The sequence below is a fragment of the Sapajus apella genome, unplaced genomic scaffold (assembly GCF_009761245.1).
Source record: "Sapajus apella isolate SASKATOON/1434 unplaced genomic scaffold, GSC_monkey_1.0 scaffold150, whole genome shotgun sequence".
Classification (NCBI taxonomy): domain Eukaryota; kingdom Metazoa; phylum Chordata; class Mammalia; order Primates; family Cebidae; genus Sapajus; species Sapajus apella.
The window spans coordinates 1233541-1253245 of NW_022437090.1; the positions used below are offsets into that span (position 1 = coordinate 1233541).

Consider the following 19705-nt stretch of genomic DNA (forward strand, 5'->3'; position numbering starts at 1 on the left):
TCCTCCCAAGTAGGTGGGGCCACAGGCATGTGCTACCATGCTTGGCAAACTTTTTTCATTTTTTGTAGAAATGGGGTCTCCCTGTGTTGCCCAGGTTGTTCTCAAGTGATCCTTCCACCTTGGCTTTCTAAAGACTGGGATTATAGGCGTGAGCTACTGTGCCTGGCCTGATTGATTTTGTGTATCGGTTTTATCTCAGACATCCTTGCTGAACTCTTATTAGTTCTGTTTGTGTATAGATTTTTCTTATTCTTTCTAGAAATCCTGTTGTTTGCAAACAGGGACAAATTTGTCTCACTTGCTTTCCAGTTATTATATTTCAGATAAGAGCTGTCTACTCTTGGAAGGTATTTGTGCATCCCCCTGTGAAACTCTGTCCTCACATCTTTGAAGTAAAAGTAAAGAAGTTGGTTAAGAAAGTAGGTTTTTGTAAGTTACTGTTTAATCTCTTTAATACTAACGATTGTATTCAGGTCTTTTATTCTTGAGGCATTTTTGGTCATTTATATTTTTCTGGAACATTATTCCATCTACCTTTTCAAATACATCGGCATAAATTTGTTAATTTTTAAAATGTTTTTACCATTTTAGTTTTTGCTCCTAGTATGTATGTTCTTTTTTTCCCATGATTAGTCTTGTTAAAGGGTTATTCCTTTTTCTGTTTTTTTTTTGGTAGACACAGGGTCTTGTTATGCTGCCCAGGCAGGTTCCAGACTCCTGGCTTCAGGGATCGTCCCTCCTCGGCCTCCCAAAGCACTGGGATAACAGGCCTAAGCCACTGCACCCACCAAAGATTATCTTTTTAATTCAGTTATTTGTGGTCTTATTTCATTCTTGCTGCTTTTTTTAGAATTACTTTGTTTTTCTAGATTGTTGGATTGAAAGCTTAGCTCATTTATTGTCAATATTTTCTAATTTAAAAAATACATTTAATAGTTACTTTAAATTTAATTAAAAGACTGTTGTTAACTAGATTGGTCATTCATACTCATTCTGTCTCCTAAACTTAGCTTTAAGCAACTTTACGATTTTTTTTTTTTTTTTTTTTTTTGAGAACCTTTATTTACTGAAGTTTGGGAATCTTTGGCCTTTTGTTCTTCCCAGAAAGATCCCTTCACAAAGTTGATGGAAAAGGATTTTTTTTTACCCTAACATCTCATGGGTTGATAACACTTGGATACATTTTAAAAATTCCCTCCAATGTGTATTTTTTCCCCAGGGTTTCCTTTCTCTTTAGCATAATAATTCAGAGGCTGTTCTGGAAGATAGTGCTGGTGTGGCTAAAGTGAAATTCTATATGTGAGTCCCATGAATTCCTTTGTGATTCTTGTGCTTTCCAATCTCGCTTGAGTACATAGATGTTGAATTAAACCTGGCCTGTTCCAAAAAGATAAAGTACTATGAACTCTTACTTGTATAGACTTCATTGGGGGTAAAATCTGTGATTAATGATATCCACAACAGCCTTTTCAAATAGATAACATGGCTTCATTCCTGCCATACAAAAGCATTTAAAGCGGAAAGAAATAATGTAGCTTACACAGTTACATTGGCTTAAGGGTAAGCAAACGATAGCCCATCTGAACCGTAGCTTAAAAAGTATAGGACCAGCCACCTGTGTTTTTAATTGTAGCTTATAGACACACACATTCATACACACATGCATTATGCATACGTTCTCATTTTAACCATTTTTAAGTGTACAGTTATGTGACATTAAGTAAATTCACATTGTGCCACCGTCACCATTATCTATTTCCAGTAACTTTCTCATCTTTTCAAACTGAGAAGACTTAGCAACATGGCAAGACCCCATTTCTACAGAAAATATAAAAATTAGCCAGGCATGTTGGCATGTGCCTGTAATCTAGCTACTCGGGAGGCTGAGGCAGGAGAATAGTTTCAGCCCAAAAGGTCAAGGTTTCAGAGAGCTGTGATTGCACCACTGCACTCCAGCCTGGGTGACAGAGCAAGACCCTATCTCAATAAAAATCATTCAATCAATCATTGAGACTCTGCACACATTAAACAATAACTCCCCATTCTTCTCCACATTCCCTGGCAACTACCATTCTACTTTTTCTCTTTGTTTTAAATTCTAGGTATCTCATATAAATGGAATCATACAGTAATATGCCCTACTTTGATTTTTTTAATATTCGGATATTAGGATATTAATATTTGGTTTTGTTCAGAATTTTCTTTTAGAGGAATCTTACACAGGCTTGTGAATTGAGCACCAGTGATGTGAAATTTTTATATTGAAGTAATATCCACACATACTTAAATAACATCTGCTGTTACTGAGTGTGCTTAAAAGAACACTTAGTAGGCTCTGATGATAATTCCTATTAAGAAGTTTTTTAAATGTTTTAAGCAGTGATGGAGCAGTCTCCTCAGGTGACTTAGAAAGAGAAAATATTTGAATATATTTGCTTAAAAACCAGCAAGGTTGCTTTACAGTCATCTCTCATATTACAAAACCTTTCAAATATTTGAAAAATCAGTTCGTGAAGTCATTTATCACAGTTTTTCAAAATACCAATTGGGTTTAGTGCAAATTACATGAATGTAAATTCATAATTTGAAGAAAAATTGGCTGGGTGTAAAGTATTTTAAAATCTTTAAAACGAGTGTGCTTGCAGAAGACAATTTTACTGGCTTTTTTGCTGTTTTCTAAATAAAATTCTAGGTTTTAGCACAGTTTTAGATTGACAGAAAAATTGTGAAGATAACACAGTGAGTTCCCATATGTCTTGTACCAGTTTTCCTTGTTGTTAACATCTTATATTACTATGGTACATCTGTTATAGTTGGCTAACCAATAGTGATACATTATAATTAACTGAAGTCCATACTTTATTCACATTTCCTTAGTTTTTATCTAATGTCCTATTTCTGTTCTAAGATCCCACCCAGGAGATGACATTTAGTAGTCATATCTCCTTGGCCTCCTCTTGGCTATGACAGTCTTTCACCCTCTCATTGTTTTTGATGTCACTACTTAGATTTTAAAATATTATATAACCATTTTTAGCGAGAACACTCAGTTTTAATGTTTATTAAATAATACTTGAAAAGTAGCATTGAATGCCGAAATTGTGAATTAGTTATGAAATATAGTCAGTAATCAGAGTAATATTTATTGCACAGTTTAAAAACTGAAGTTTATTTCTAGAATACTTTTTTATATTGTGTATTTTTAAATAACATATTAGTAATTTTGTAGATATTTGGAGGTTTTTTCATCTAATAATAATTTTCTCTAGTGCCTTTTAAGAGTCTCAAAGCATCCTATGAAAGAGTTACATAGATTCTTTCATAGGATGAAAGAATTCTCAAAGATTCTTGTTATTTTTGGAAAAGAATTTGAATTTTATATAATATTCGTTAAAAATGTGGGCTTTAAAGTCAAACGGGCTGGGTTTATTATGATTTGTTACTACCATTTCTTCATATAAAATTCAGAAAATAGGCCAGATGTGGTGGCTCATCCCTGTAATCCCGGCACTTTGGGAGGCTGAGGCAGGTAGATCACTTGAGATCAGGAGTTTGAGACCAGCCTGGCCAACATGGTAAAACCCTGCCTCTTAAAAGAAAAACAATTCAGAAAATAATATGTTGAATACAGTAATATCAACCTCATGGGTGGTAATGAAGATTAAATGAGAAATTTAAACCTCTTAACAGAGTGCTTTGCCCAAAGTAAAGTTTTGATATTAACTCCTATTACTACAAATACGTAATTCTTGAGAGTCATCATTTTTTTCTTTTAAACATTGATTTTTGAAAAGCACGTTTCCTTCCTTTCCTAAAATGCTTCTTCATTTTTTTCATCTCTTTGATCCATCTAATTTAATGCAGTATGTCCCAAGGAATTTTGACACTAGAACTTTTATTTCAGTCACAGAAATGTGTTACCACAGTACAAGCAGCTTAGCCAAGACTGTCAAATTCACATTAGAGCCATTTGTAGAATTTTTTAAAAATTACTTTTATAGGCCTGGCACAGTGGCTCACACCTTTAATCCCAGCACTTAGGGAGGCCAAGGTTGTCAGATCAGCTGAGGTTGGAAGTTCCAGACCAGCCTGACCAATATGGTGAAACCCCATCTCTACTAAAAATACAGAAATTAGCTGGGCTGTCGTGGCACGCACTATAATCCCAGCTACTCAGGAGGCTGAAGCAGGAGAATTGCTTGAACCCAGGAGGTGGAATTTGCAGTGAGCCGAGATCATGTCACTGCACTCCAGCCTGGGCGACAGAGGGAGACCCTGTCTCAAAAAAGAAAAAAAAGAAAAACTTTATAGAAAACAAACAAAAAATATTATTTCTATTCTTCTGAGCACAAAAGGCATCCCATCTGCTGTTTTATCTAGTCTTGATTCAGAAAAATACAAAAATAGCAAAGTAACATTAAATCTAATTTGTTATGATTTTTAGCTTCATTTTCTGATGAGTCTTTCCCTTTACCAGGCAGTTCCGAAAGGCATGAGAATTGTTTATGAAAGGACCATGAGGGAAATGGGTATGTTTTACGCTTCCAACATTAGACAATGAGTAATTCTTTTTTTATAAACCATGTAGTGCTACTAACTTTTTTTTTTTTTTTTTTTTTTTTGCTACTAATCCTTAAATTGGTAAATATCCGGCCTGCGTATGACTTCCTAGGGCCAAACCTCAAAATTGTTTAGTTTCTGTCAGAGAGGAAAAGAGTGAGAATTCCCTGAAAAAAATATTCTATATCTCTTGTTTTGCCAGAAAATATTACAGAATAGAATATGAAGGGAACATAGACTATTATAGAAATTTATAGAAACTGTTAATACTGTTATGTACTGGTTGTAAAATGCTGTCAAATGACACTTTTGAATAAATATGGTAAAATATGCAAGTTATTTTTCTGGCCTCTGTTAAACTGAATAACCTAAGTTGTGTGTTTAGTGTAAGTCCTAACACAGAAATACCTGGTATGCAAATGACTTACACATTTTTAGGAAAAAATTCAGTGTACTTGCCATTATATACAGTAGGGCATGGCAAACTACCTGTAAAGAATCAGCTAATTAGTATTTTAGGCATTGCTGGCCATTGGTTTTTGTTGGAACTACTCAGCTTTGCTGCTGTGGTGCAAAAGCAGCCATAGACAGTATGTCAGATAATGGAAGGAAGTATTCTAATAAAACTTTATTTGTAGAAACAGACATTGTGACAGATTTGGTCTCTAGGCTGTAGTTTGTTGACCCCTCATCTACAGCAAGCATTACTCTATGTCATGTTTAATCATTCTTTTATAACAGTGGCTGGTGACCTAGGACATTTTTTTGTCCCATATAAACTGTCACTGTTGGATTATCATTGCTACTTTTGAGGATCATCCTTTTATTCTACTGCATAATAATATTAAAAATATTCAATATAGGCTGGGCGTGGGGACTCACACCTGTATTCCCAGCACTTTGGGAGGCCGAGGCAGGTGGATCACCTGAGGTATGGAGTTTGAGACCAGCCTGGCCAACATGATGAAACCCCATCTCTACTAATAATACAAAAGATTTAGAGGCATGGTGGCATACGCCTGTAATCCCAGCTATGCAGGAGGCTGAAGCAGGAGAATCGCTTGAACCTGGGAGGCAGAGGTTGCAGTGAGCTGAGATCTCACCATTGCACTGCTCCCTGGGCAACGAGAGTGAAACTCTGTACCCCCCGCTCACTTAAAAAAAAAAAAGAAAGAATTTTATGTAGTACTGTTGTCACTATAGTAAATAAATAAAAATGAATTCTAATATGTCACTGTAATCACATGTCAATAAGGCATATTTCCAGTAATCTTTGAATACCACACCAATTTAAGGAAATAATTTCAGTATTTTATGAGAATAGTAGAGTAGAGGAACATAGTTTAATAATCATAGTTGCTTCTAGTTTTTTTTTTTTGAGGCAGAGTCTCACTCTGTCACCAGGCGCCAGGCTGGAGTACAGTGGCGCAACCTCGGCTCAGTGCAACCTCCGCATCCCGGGTTCAAGCAATTCTCCTGCCTCAGTCTCCCAAGTAGCTGGGACTACAGGCCCATGCCACCACGCCCAGCTAATTTTTTTGTATTTTTAGTAGAGATGGGGTTTCATCGTGTTAGCCAGGATGGTCTCAATCTCTTGACCTCGTGATCCGCCCACCTCGTCTTCCCAAAGTGCTGGGATTACAGGCATGAGCCACTGCGCCCGGCCTCTAGTTTTTTTAAGTTATATGCCGTGTGTCATGTCCTATGCTCAACAATTTATACACATCATTTCATTTAATCCTCACATTAGCCCAGTAAGTTACATTGTACTCACTTTTACCAATTAGGAAACTAAGTCTCATATATTTATACAGTTTGTCCGAAGTCATATAGTAAGTTACAGAGCTGAGATGTGAACTGATTCCAAAGCCTACAGACTTAACATCGTTTTACACCTCTTCGTATCCAGAAAACACAGGTGTGAGTATTTGGAGAGACATCACCTAGTTCTGGCTGTATCTCTTAACTAGTTTTGTGTGTTTAGGCTAGTCACTAAGTTTATAATTTCTTCATCTCTAAAATTTTAGGGGATTGAATATAAGGTCTAATATTAAATGAATCTGGAAACTATTCTCCCATAAACCACAACTTGTTTTTTCCCTTTTTGTAAAATTGATTCATTAATTCAAAACCATTTGTTACATATGTACTATTCTGCCATATTGACAGTTGCTGGAGAAGCAACTGTGAATAAAATATAGCCTCTGCCCTGCCGGAGCTCATAGCCTAGTAGGAGAAAATAAACATGGAAATCAGATCGTTCTGTGACTAACAAAGTTATTTTTTAGTTCTTACTCTCTTGTTCCTTTAAAAAAATATGGGAAACCCTAGTAAAAATAAAAAATACCTTAAGGAATATAACAATTATGTACTCTATAGCAGAGATCCCTTACCCTCGGGCCACAGACCAGTATAGGTCCACACAGCAGGAGGTGAGTGGTGGGTGAGCCTGCAAAGCGTTGTCTGTATTTACTCCCCATTACTTGCATTACCGCCTGAGTCTCCTGACAGGTAAGCAGCAGCATTAGTTTCTCATAGGGTCACAAATCCTGTTGTGAACTGCGCATGTGTCATATCTAGGTTGCATGCACCATTGACTAACTAGTTCATCTTTTCTCTGCTGATGTATAATACTGCCTTAGTCATATATCAAGTTCCTATTTGTGAAATTTGTTTTGCTGTTCTATTCCAGGGTCTATTTTTCTGTCCCTGTGCTACATTGTCTTAATTTCTATCACATAATAAGCCTTTATATTTGATGGGGCAAGTAGGTGACTTTTCAAAGCATAATAACAGTAAAGGTTGATAAGCAGTGTAGTGTAGTATAGTTAAAAAGTACACAGAAATGGGAATCAGAAGACTTCCATTCAGAAACTGTTGTCAGTTACCAGTTGTATGACAGACTGTTATGAACCTGATCAATAGTTCATTTTTATGTGGGCTTTAGGTGACCATAGGCTTGGTATAAGTGGTGGCTCACACCTGTAATCCCAGCACTTTGGGAGGCTGAGGCGGGCAGATCACAAGGTCAAGAGATAGAGACCATCCTGGCCAACATGGTGAAACGCCGTCTCTACTAAAATACAAAAATTAGCTGGGTGTGGTGGCGCACGCCTATAGTCCCAGCTACTCGGGAGGCTGAGGCAGGAGAATTGTTTGAATCCGGGAAGCAGAGGTTGCAGTGAGACGAGATTGTGCCACTGCACTCCAGCCTGGCACCTGAGGACAGTGCAAGACTGTCTCCAATAAATAAATGAATGAATGAATGCATGCATGCATGCATGCAAACCCAATGCAATGTGTACTTCTATTAGTAAAGTATAGATTCCTCTTGATAGGGAAAGAAACCAAGGACTCTGCTAACCTGATTCAAAACTAAGGTATCAAAAACAAGTATTGAATTTAGGCCACCACAATAATAAAAATATATACCTTAAGTGGTTTTCTTTTTTGGCAGAGTATTTTTCCTCCTTAACATGAGTAACTTTTTTTCTATTTAATTAAAAATAATTTAAACCCCGGGGTCTTTGGTGGATTATGTATCCAAATAGAAAAATCAAAATACAGGTAAATTTTTTTATATGATGGTTGAAAAGATTTATTGCAGTTCTATAGATTAACTCATAGCAGTGTTAGTGGAGATCTGTGATTCAGAAGATGGTGAATGTAGGCTATTTATAGCTAGCCAGGCTGTTGTAGAACCAAGACAGTCGTCAAGATGCACGGCTTACAGTAAGCAGATGTCGATGTCTCCCTTCTTTGCCGGTATTCTCAGCTAGATTAAAGAAATACATCCGGGCCGGGCGCGGTGGCTCAAGCCTGTAATCCCAGCACTTTGGGAGGCCGAGGCGGGTGGATCACGAGGTCAAGAGATCGAGACCATCCTGGTCAACATGGTGAAACCCGTCTCTACTAAAAATACAAAAAATTAGCTGGGCATGGTGGCGCGTGCCTGTAATCCCAGCTACTCAGGAGGCTGAGGCAAGAGAATTGCCTGAACCCAGGAGGCGGAGGTTGCGGTGAGCCGAGATCGCGCCATTGCACTCCAGCCTGGGTAACAAGAGCGAAACTCCGTCTCAAAAAAAAAAAAAAAGAAATACATCCGGTAAGTTTTTTCAATTGTGAGGATGATATAACATCACTAGGAATATAGTGTTTTCAGGAATACTTATACAAGAATAGTTGAAAGTTTTCTTATTTGTCTATTTTAATTATGCAAGGAATTGAAATATTTTGTGAGTTTTTTTTTTTTTTTTTTGACAGAGTCTTACTGTGGCGCCCAGCTGGAGTGCAGTAGCGCCATCTCGCCTCACTTCCGCTTCCCAGGTTCAAGCAATTCTCCTACCTTGGCTTCCCGAGTAGGTGGGACTGCAGGGGCGCGCCACCACGACCAGCTAATTTTTGTACTTTTTAGTAGAGACAGGGTTTCACCATGTTGGCCAGGATGGTCTCTAACTCTTGACCTCGTGATCCATCCACCTCGGCCTCCCAAAGTGCTTGGATTACAGGCATGAGCCACCGCACCCGGCAGGTGAGGTTTTTCTTTAAAAATTTTATAGCCTGGTGCCGTGGCTCACCCCTGTAATCCCGCACTTTGAGAGGCCAAGACGGGTCAGGAGTTTGAGACCAGCCTGGCCAACATGGTGAAACACCGTATCTACTAAAAATAGAAAAATTAGCTGGGCATGGTGATGGGTACCTGTAATCCCAGCTACTTAGGAGGCTGAGGTGGGAGAACCCAGGAGGTGGATGTTGCAGTGAGCTGTGACTGCACCACTGCAGTGCAGGCTGGGTGACAGAGTGAGATCCTGTCAATAAATAAATAAACACTATAGACATTCGGTTTATTATAGGGCTTTTTAAAAATAAAAAGTAAACACTGTATTCCATTTCCTTTATTTCAATATTTTTCTCTTTAGTGGGCTTTGCCTTTCTAGCTAGCATATGGCCTGTTTTACGTACTAACTACCTCACCATTTTGTGTCTCTGTGTGATTTAGAAGTAGATAATATTCTCCCTCTTCTTCTTTGTTCTTCATTTATAAGGGGACACTCTTTCTGTATAGTAGTAGATGGGCTGTTCTTCCTCAGTGTCTTGGCCCTCTGGCTCCAACACTCTGCCTGTGGCATCTTCAAAAAACAGGTGTTGATTGAGTTGCTTTTTCCCTGTATCCCTGCCGTGGGCAGGTGCTGAATTGTCTTCTCTGGAATTTTGGCTTTAACCAGAACCCTGTAATAAAAAATGTTCTGTGTTACATCCCTGCTGTCTTCCAAATCTTGCCTAATTGGAGGTTTTAGTTGTTACTGATTTTGTTTTTATTGGTCCTTCCCTCTTATTCAAGCATTTATGTTATGTGAACAATGTTTCTAATTTACACAGACAATACAGGTTAAGGTGCAGGCACTAAAGAATCAAAGTTGGAAGATATTTTAGGGTTTCTCTCCTAGGCTCTGTTTTCTTTGCCTTCTCCTTTTTTCTGTGTAATCTTATCCATTCCCATGTTTTAGACTGTACAGCCCAGCCTTCTTTTTGTGCTCCAGAATGTCTATTTACATGACACTTCCTTTTGAAAGTCTACAAAGCATTTTAAACTTAGTATGTCTAAAACACATCTCTGAATTTTTCTCGTCTGCTTCCTGCATCCTGTTCCCAGTTCTGCCCCATTCAGTGAATGGTATCATCATCCACTACTTGCTCAGACCCAAATTTGGAGCTATTTTTGAGCCCTGTCTTTCTCACATACCTCAGATCCAATCCTTCAGCTTCTCATTACCTCCACTTCTACCTTAGTCCAAGCCATTCAGTAATTCACAGTGGCCTTCCTATCCATCTTCTTGCTTCTACTTTTGTTTCTTTAGTTTATTTTCAACACAGTAGCCAGAGGGAGTTCTTAAAACGTAAGTGAGATCATTTTGTTTGTTTGAACAAAACCCTTCAGTGGCTTCCTATTACTCTTAGAATAAAATCTTTTTTTTCTTTTTTCTTTTTTTTTTAACCATTCCCTGCAATGCCAGATATGACTTGAACCCTGCCTCCTTCTTTGACTTCATCTCCTACCATTTCTCCTCCATCCATGCTCACTTTTAGCCCAGCTGGCCTCCTTGTTATTCTTTAGAGACAAGAAACTTGTTCTGTCAGGATTATTGTTACTCCTGTTTCTTCTGCCTAAATCCCTACTTAAATGTCATGTCCTTGAAGAAGCCTTTACTGACCATTTTGATCTAAAGTTGCTTACTGGCCGGACACTGTGGCTCACGTCTTAATCCTAGCACTGTGGGAGGCTGAGGTTGGGAAATCACCTGAGGTCGGAAGTTTGAGACCAGCCTGGCCAAAATGGTGAAACTCTATCTCTACTAACAATAAAAAAATTAGCTGTGTGTGATGGTGCATGCCTGTAATCCCAGCTACGTGGGAGGCTGAGGCAGAAAAATCGTTTGAACCCAGGAGGAGGAGGTTGCAGTGAGCCAAGATCCTGTCACTGTACTCCAGCCTGGGCACAGCAGAGTGAGTCTCTGTCTCAAAAAACAAAATAAAATAAAATCTTGCCTCATTCACCACCATACCACACCTACACACTGCCTTGTTTTTTTAACCTAGTTCTTATTACTATCTGAAATTATAAGATTTCGTTAGTTCCTGTACATTGACAGCACTGCTTCCTTACCCTGCTCTAGAATGTAAGTTCAACAAGGGCAGGGAATTTTCTGACTCATTTGCTGATATATCTTTTGTATCCGGTCACAGTAGCACACAGTATTTAAGTGACTCAGTTAATTAGCTGTGTGACCTTGCAGATCAGTTCACTTCCCTAGAGTTTGATTGCATCCGTAAAACAAAGGGATAAGACTGGATCTATAAGTATAGGATTTAGACTCTAGAATCAGTCATCTAGAATTGAGGGCAACCTCAAAATCATTAAGTTGAAGCTTCTTATTTTATTAAAAAGTGATTTGACCCATGTCACATTGCTCAGGCCATTGCTCTTCACATCACCCAATTGTTCTAATTCTGTGATCAACTCTGATTAGCTGTCTTTATCTTTCTTTCATTACAATTGTATTAGTTTTAATTTCCATATTCTTTACCTTCTTCCTCTTCATAGTATTACTTATGTAAGTCACCTCTTTACAAATTATCATTTTTCTTCAGTCAGTCCTTGTTTTCTCGCCATTTATTGGGTATAAGCAAATGTGATTTGAAGTGTGTTTCCCAGCTCTCATTCTTCCCCTTACCACACTCCACTTTTTTTTTTGAGATGCAGTCTTGCTCTGTCATCCAGGCTGAAGTGCAGTTGTGCAATCTCAGCTCACTACAACCTCCGCCTCCCAGGTTCAAGTGATTCTCCTGCCTCAGTCTCCCGAGTAGCTGAGATTGCAGGTACCTGCCACCACACCTGGCTAATTTTTATATATTGGTAGAGACGGTATTTCGCCATGTTGGCCAGGCTGATCTCCAACTCCTGACCTCAACTGATCTGCCTGCCTCTGCCTCCCAAAGTGCTGGGATTACAGGCTTGAGCCACCGTGCCTGGCCCACACTCCACTTTTATGAGATGTTCTCTTTTGTGAGCCAAAAAAAAAAAAAAAGTATATAGTCATGGTTCACATGTATATTTTAACTAATATGATAGATTTTTGAATCCTGGCAAAGGAAAATAACTTTTGTAGCAAAACTAGTCTCTAATTTCCCTATAAAGTTTTTCCAGATTAATAGGGCTCATAGGCTATTAGAATAAACCTTAGAATTTACCTATTCCAACTCCTTAATTTTCAGTCAGGAAATGTATCTATCAGCATAGAAAACACTGAGCTAAACGAAGATAAACAGTTCTTCAGGACTTCCCAGAACCTTTAATATACTAATGTATAATCCCTCCGGAGAGGGGCGGGGGCGGGAGGCTCATAATACCCAAATTTTATTTTACCACAGAATATCTTACTATGGATTGCCTTTAAATGTATTCTGGGATAGTGGTGCCCCTGAGACACATTTTTGAATATTTTTTAAGTGTCAAACACAGTTCTAAGTACTTTATGCTTTTCAGCCTATGTTATCTACTACATTCATGTGTTCCACCTTAATATTATGTGAATATCCACCTTTAAGAAGTAGTATGCCATATTAGAGAATACATGTTGGAAAATGCAAGAAAGGATGTGTGTGTGTGTATGCAGAATATAAGTCCTAGGTACTGATTCATTTACAGATTTATCATGTTTTCTATCTAGTTGATCATGGATTTATTTATATAGGTTACTTTACATATTTATAATATTCACTGTGTACTGTAGATTAAATATCAGTATAATTTTTGATAATTTCTTAGAGAAATTTATTTGTAGAACATTTGCTATCTATCATAATATAAATTTTCATTGTATCTCATGAGCTTTTGGCATTCCATTAATACAGTATAAGTTTTCCTGGTTAAATGTTTTGTCAGTTTTGATTATATACATATAGTCTTTTCTACTTTTTAAAAAGTTGAAAATATATGGGAAGAAAATGATGAAACAGGAAAACCCCCTTACCCCTGTGAAACAATGTAACCACAATTTACATTTTTACATACTTTTTAGTCTCTATGTGTCCTAGTCTGCTTTCTGTTGAATATAACAGAATACCTGAAACTGGGTAATTTTTAAAGAAAAGGAATTTATTTCTTACAGTTACGGAGGCTGAGAAGTCCAGGGTTGAGGGGCGCATCTGGTGAGGACCTTCTTCCTGATGGGAACTGCAGAGTCCTGAGTTGATGCAGGGCATTACATAGTGAGAGGGCTCAGGGTGCTAGTTCAGTCCCTCTTCTTCCTCTTATAATGCCACCTGTCCTGCTCCTGTGATAACCCATTAGTCTATTTATGAGGCGGAGCCTTCATGGCCCAATTACCTCTTAAAGGCCTCACCTCTGAATACTCCCCCACTGAGGTTTAGGTTTCAATGTGAGTTTTGGAGGGGACAAACATGCCAACCCTTTGTAGCAATCACTATGGTAGCTACTCTTCAGAGCGATGTAGCCCCCTGCCTCCAACCAGAGAACCACATCTCTTGCTCTTGAGTAGTCAGTCCCCTTTCCTTAAATCAGGCTAGCACTGTGACTTGCCTTTGATTAGTAGGAGACAGCAGAAGTGATTCTGTATGACCCAAAGGCTTTGCCAAGATCTCTTGGAATGCTTGCTCTGGGAGAGATCGGCCTCTAGTAAGAAGTCAGACTACTCTGAGACCACAAGATGCAACAATCTTGCATGTTCTTCACAAGTACCCCAAAACCTAAAATGCAATAAGAAAAATTTAAAAAATAAAAAAATAATAAATTAAAAAATTAAAGAATTTTTTAAAAATTAAAAAAAAAAAAAAAGAAAATTACCATTGAGCTCGGCATGGTGGCTCACACCTGTAATCCCAGCACTTTGGGAAGCTGAGGCAGGCGGATCACAAGGTCAAGAGATCGAGACCATCCTGGCCAACATAGTGAAACTCCAACTCTACTAAAAATACAAAAATAGCGGGACATGGTAGCGTGCACCTATAATCCCAGCTACTCAGGAGGCTGAGGCAGGAGAATTGCTTGAACCCAGGAGGCAGAGGTTGCAGTGAGCTGAGATTGGGCCACTGCACACCAGCCTGGCAACAGAGTGCGACTCTGTCTCAAAAAAAGAAAGAAAGAAAGAAAATGACCGTTGAAATTGGCAGATGCTGCAAATCCGGGCTTCCCTTGACCCAAAGAGCCAGTTGTTGAACAATTACCAGCATACCACTGTCTGTACTCTCCTTTTTTCATTTACGTTATCGTTTTTTGAATGGCTGTATATTTGGTCATTTGTATATACCATAATTTAAACAATCTCCTATTATTGATCTACTATTTCTTTAGGATGCTATTTCTTGAAATAGAATTACTGAATCAAATGGAATACACATTTACATTTTTTATAAGTTTTACAAGATTGTATACTAGTAAGGTTATACCAGTTTACCAACAGTGAGGGTGTTTCCCAGTGCCCCATCCCACACTTATTTTTATATTTAGAATCTTCATATATACATTTAAAAAATTCTGTTTCTTTATTCTTAAAATTTTTTAATGGTTCGAAACCCAAAAGCTACAAAAGTGTATGGGAAAAGTCTCCCTTCTATCATCACCTGTGTTTCCCGGCTTCCCAGTGCCTCTCAAGGGTAACTTGGAATTTTACAAGGAATTTGTATATCCTCTTTTCAGAGATGTTCATGCATGTATAAGCAAGTATATTCCTTTGCTCCCTCTTTTTTACTCGGTAGCTCCCATACACACTTCCCCCACCTTGCTCTTGTCATTTAATGATATATTTTGGAGATCAATACCAAACTAGAAAGGCTTCCTCAGTATCTTTTCTTGCCCTCATAGTATTCCATTGAGTGGATAAATCATATTGCTTCTAATATTTTACTGTTGGTATATGATATATGTACAATACTTGTATATACATCATTTCACATATATATGAATTATCTGTAGCATATATTTGTAAAATAATTGTTAATCAAAAGGTATAACTTTGACATTGCCAAATTGTCTTCTATAGAGGTTTATGAATTTACCTCTCCATCTCCAGTATATGAGAGTATTTGTACATTTGCTAATGCAATATATTGTCAGACTCTTGGATCTTACCTATTTGATAGGTTAAAAATAGAGCCAGCATATAATTTAACTATGAATCTGAGCTCTAGATTTGTCTTTTGTTTTTCTTAAATTGTTCATATATTTTGCCTATTTTTCTTTAGGTCATGGGCTTTTATTTAGTTGTAGGAGTTTATTATTCATTAACAAAATTAGCCCTTTTATCTGCCATATAATTTGCAACAATTTTATATCAACTTTTTAATTGTCTTTTGGCTGTTGCTACGATAGTTATGGCCATGCAGAAATGTGGGGTTTTATGTAGCCACACTTGTCTCTTTTTAATAGCTTTTTTTGTTTGTTTGTTTTCAAGACGGAGTTTCACTCTGTCGCCCAGGCTGGAGTGCAGTGGCGTAATCTCACTGCAACCTCAGCTCCTGGGTTCAAGCGGTTCTCCTGCCTCAGCCTCCCAAATAACTGGGACTACAGGTGCATGTCACTACGCCCAGCTAATTTTTGTATTTTCAGTAGAGATGGGTTTTCACCATATTGGCCAGGCTGGTTTTGAACTCCTGACCTCATGATCCACCTGCCTGGGCCTCCCAAAGTGCTGGGATTACAGGCATGAGCCACCACAACCAACCCTTGATGGCTTCTAAGTTTTGTGTCATCGTTAGAAAGTCACTCTTCACCTCTCTTCCTGATACAAAAGCTTTCATCTAGAACTTTAAGTTTATGGTTTCTTTTTTGTTGTTAATTTTTTTCTTACATTTGAATTTATGTTTTTATTTATTTACTTTAAGACGAGCTCTTACTCTGTCGCCCAGGCTGGAGTACAGTGGCGCGATGCAGCCTCTGCCTCCTGGGCTCAAGTGAACCACCTGCCTCAGCCTCCATCAGTGCTGGGATTACAGGCATGAGCCACCGCACCCGGTCTGAATTTTCTCTTTTAGAAATTAATCTAGTTTTGAAATATCGTATGGCTTTGCCCCTGTTTTTTTCTAGAAGCCTGTCCAGAATCCATGTATTGAATAAACACATTTTTTCTGAATGGTTTGAAATATCACTTACTTTAATACTACTTACATTAAATAGTGTTCTGTAATTACACAGTTTTAATTATTATAGCTTAATGATATATTTCTCTTCTCTTTCAGGACTTTCCTGTTTGTTCTTACTTGTTTTTCCATATAAACTTTAAAATCAACTTGTCTTAATGCTCAAATAACTCTGGTATTTTTATTGGAATTTTGGGATTGTGTCAAATTCAATAAATCAAGGAGAATCTGCATTCTTATGATAAATTCTAACTAAGAACATGTTTGAAGTGGGGTGTGTTTTATAACGTCTTCAAATAGATCACTTATTTTTCTTATTAAATTTATTTTTAGGTGTTTTGTCTCCTTTGTTATAGTTTGTATTTGTATGTTAAGGCTACCGTAATGAGATACCACAGACTGGGTAGCTGAAACAATAGAAACTAATTTTCTCACAGTTCTAGAGGCTGGAAGTCCAAGGTGAAGGTGCTGGCAGGGTTGGTTTCCTCTCAGGTCTCTCTCCTTGGCTTGTAGTTGGGAACCTGCTTGCTGTGTCCTCATATGGTCTTTTCTCTGTGTGTTCATACCCCTGGTGTCTTTATGTCCACATTTCCTCCTCATCTAAGGATACCAGTCATATTGGGTTAGGATCCATGCACATAATCTTGATTACCTCTTTGAAGTCCCCGCTTCCAAATACAATCACATTCTGAGGTACTGGGAGTTAGGGCTTCAACATATGAATTTGGATAGGGGAGACAATTTAGCCCATAACAAGGGTAAATGAAGAATTTTCTTTCTTATAGCTACTAATTGATATTTATGTGTATGAAAGTTATTTATGTATTTTATTTCATACCTAGCAACCCTGCTTATAATTTATAATAGCTTTTACTTTATTCTCTTAGTTTTTCCAGGTGTAAAATTACATTATTTATAAATAATGATCACATTGCCTCCTCCTTTCTAGTTTTTATAACCTTTATTTCTTTTATCTAATTGCAGTCTAGAGCTGTTGCAACTGGTTTACTAAGAGTGGTGGCAGTAGATACTCTTCTTGTATTCCATATTTTAATGAAAATATTTCTGGTGGCTTTTGGTATTTCCATTAAGCATGAAGTTTGCTTTTGGATTGAGATACATTGAAATACAGATATAGTGTCTTTAAGTACTTCACCATCATCTGTTTGTATTTTATTACAGTTTTTAATAATCAAGAATGAATACTTTTGTCAAATGCCTTTGTGGCATTTATGAAGATGATTATATGTTTTCCCTTTGATCTAATAATATATTGAATTTATAAATAAATTTACTAATGTTGCACCATCCTTGCATTCCCCTGTTTGGTCCTGGCATATTCTTTTAATTTGCTGTTAAATTCTGTTTGCATACAAATTCCTAAATGAGACATAAATAAATAATTTTCTTTATGGAGACTTTGTTAAGGACAATTTTTTGCTTGCTTTATATAAATAATTTTAATAGTTTCCTTTTTCTGTGTTTTCAGACAATTTGAAATTATATGTTCTTGGCGGGGCGCAGTGGCTCACGCCTGTAACCCCAGCACTTTGGGAGGCCGAGACGGGTGGATCACGAGGTCAAGAGATCTAGACCATCCTGGTCAACATGGTGAAACCCCGTCTCTACTAAAAATACAAAAATTAGCTGGGCGTGGTGGCGCACGCCTGTAGTTCCAGCTACTCGGGAGGCTGAGGCAGGAGAATTGCTTGAACCCAGTAGACAGAGGTTGTGGTGAGCTGAGATCACGCCATTGCGCTTCAGCCTGGGTAACAAAAGCGAAACTCCGTCTCAAAAAAAAAATTATATGTTCTTTAATGGCTTATTAGAATTTTCCTGTGAAACTTTTGGGTCTAGTGCTTTCTGAGAGGAGGTAGCTCTTTGACAACTTTATTCTATAATTATCTGTTCAATTTTTTTTTTTTTAATCTCCTCTGGCGTCAATTTTGTTAAATTACGTTTTCCTATCATTTGTATCAATTGTTTTTTAAGTTTATTTGCCTGGAATTGAGCAAAGTAATCTTTTAAAGATTCTTTAATTTTTCTCTATTTGTATCTGTTTTAGTTTTTCTCTATTTGTATCTGTTTTGTTATTATTTCTGTGTCTGTGTGTTCAGCTGTTTTCTTCTCTTTGTTGTTTTGATTAGACTAGAGTCTGGCCTATTCCTTTTTCAAATAACCAACTTTGGGTTTATTAGTTCTGTGACTTTTTTTTTTTTTTGTCTTATAAATGCTTTATTTCTTTTTTCTTTTCTTTCTTTCTTTCTTTTTTTTTTGAGACAGAGTCCCACTTTGTCACTCAATGCTGGAGTGCAGTAGCGTGATCTTGACTCACTGCAATCTTCACCTCCCCGACTCAAGCAATTTTCCTGTCTCAGCCTCCTAAGTACCTGGGACCACAGGTGCCTACCACCACGCCCAGCTAATTTTTGTATTTTAAGTAGAGAGAGCATTGTGTCATGTTGGCCAGGCTGGTTTTGAACTCCTGACCTCAGATGATCTGCCTGCCTCGGCCTCCCAAAGTGCTGGGATTATAGGCTTCAGTCACCACACCTGGCTCATTCTTCATTTTCTTTTTCTTAGATTTGCTTTTTTGATTGATACAGTTAATATTTCTAGTTAGTCATTATTCTGTTAATTTGATTTAAGGCTTCTTGTTCTGTAGAAGTTTTAAATTTTTAGTAGTCAAACCTGTCAGTTTTTCCTTCTATGGCATCTTATTTTCACATTACTCTTTTAAAAAGTCCATCTGCATCACCACTGCCCCCACTGCTATTGTACATAAGATCTCCATTCTTTCCTAGTTTAGAAGATGGCTAATATCAGCCAAATATCTATCTTCTATCTATCTAGGTAGATAGATCTGGCTCAATGTATAAATTTATTGTCAGATTTTCAGGAGTGTATTTTTTCCACATAACAAGAAAATTACCTATTAAACCTTACAAATGAAAACATCAAATTTGTAGAATTATTTTATTCTCACTTTATTTAAAAGATTTTATAGTGGTCTTTCATAGAAAGTTATTTTTATATATTTAAGATGTTTTTCTTTCTCCTCTTCTAGGTTACTCAAATGAGTCGTCCAGACTTGATTCTCTTTCTGATGAAATACCTGATGGCTCTCATAGTTGGCATTCCCTCTGTATTTTGGGTTGGAAGCAAAAAGACATGCTTTGAATGGGCCAGTTTTTTTCATGGTCGTAGAAAAAAAGAGTAAGTTGAAATAAATTATCATGATGTTCACAAGTCTCACATTTATGTAATTTTTTTTTTTTTTTTTTTTTTTGCTTACGTGAAAATGACTTGGATTTGGAGAATTATTCAAACAAGACTATAACATTTTCAGCATTACCCAGTTATGATTGGCACAGTAGCATGTCTTAATTTAAAAATAAAAACTTGGCCGGGCGCGGTGGCTCAAGCCTGTAATCCCAGCACTGTGGGAGGCCGAGGCGGGTGGATCACGAGGTCAAGAGATCGAGACCAT

General features: G+C 37.5%; 1 protein-coding gene across 3 annotated transcripts in view; it reads left to right on the forward strand.

The window, feature by feature from the left end:
• Window positions 1-19705, forward strand: part of FZD3 (frizzled class receptor 3) — a 76258-nt gene that overhangs the window by 42435 nt on the left and 14118 nt on the right. For all 3 annotated transcript variants that reach the window (XM_032265423.1, XM_032265425.1, XM_032265424.1), the window contains one exon: window positions 19283-19431. In XM_032265423.1, the coding sequence (XP_032121314.1) occupies window positions 19283-19431 (149 nt within the window). The remainder of the gene's footprint in view (window positions 1-19282; window positions 19432-19705) is intronic.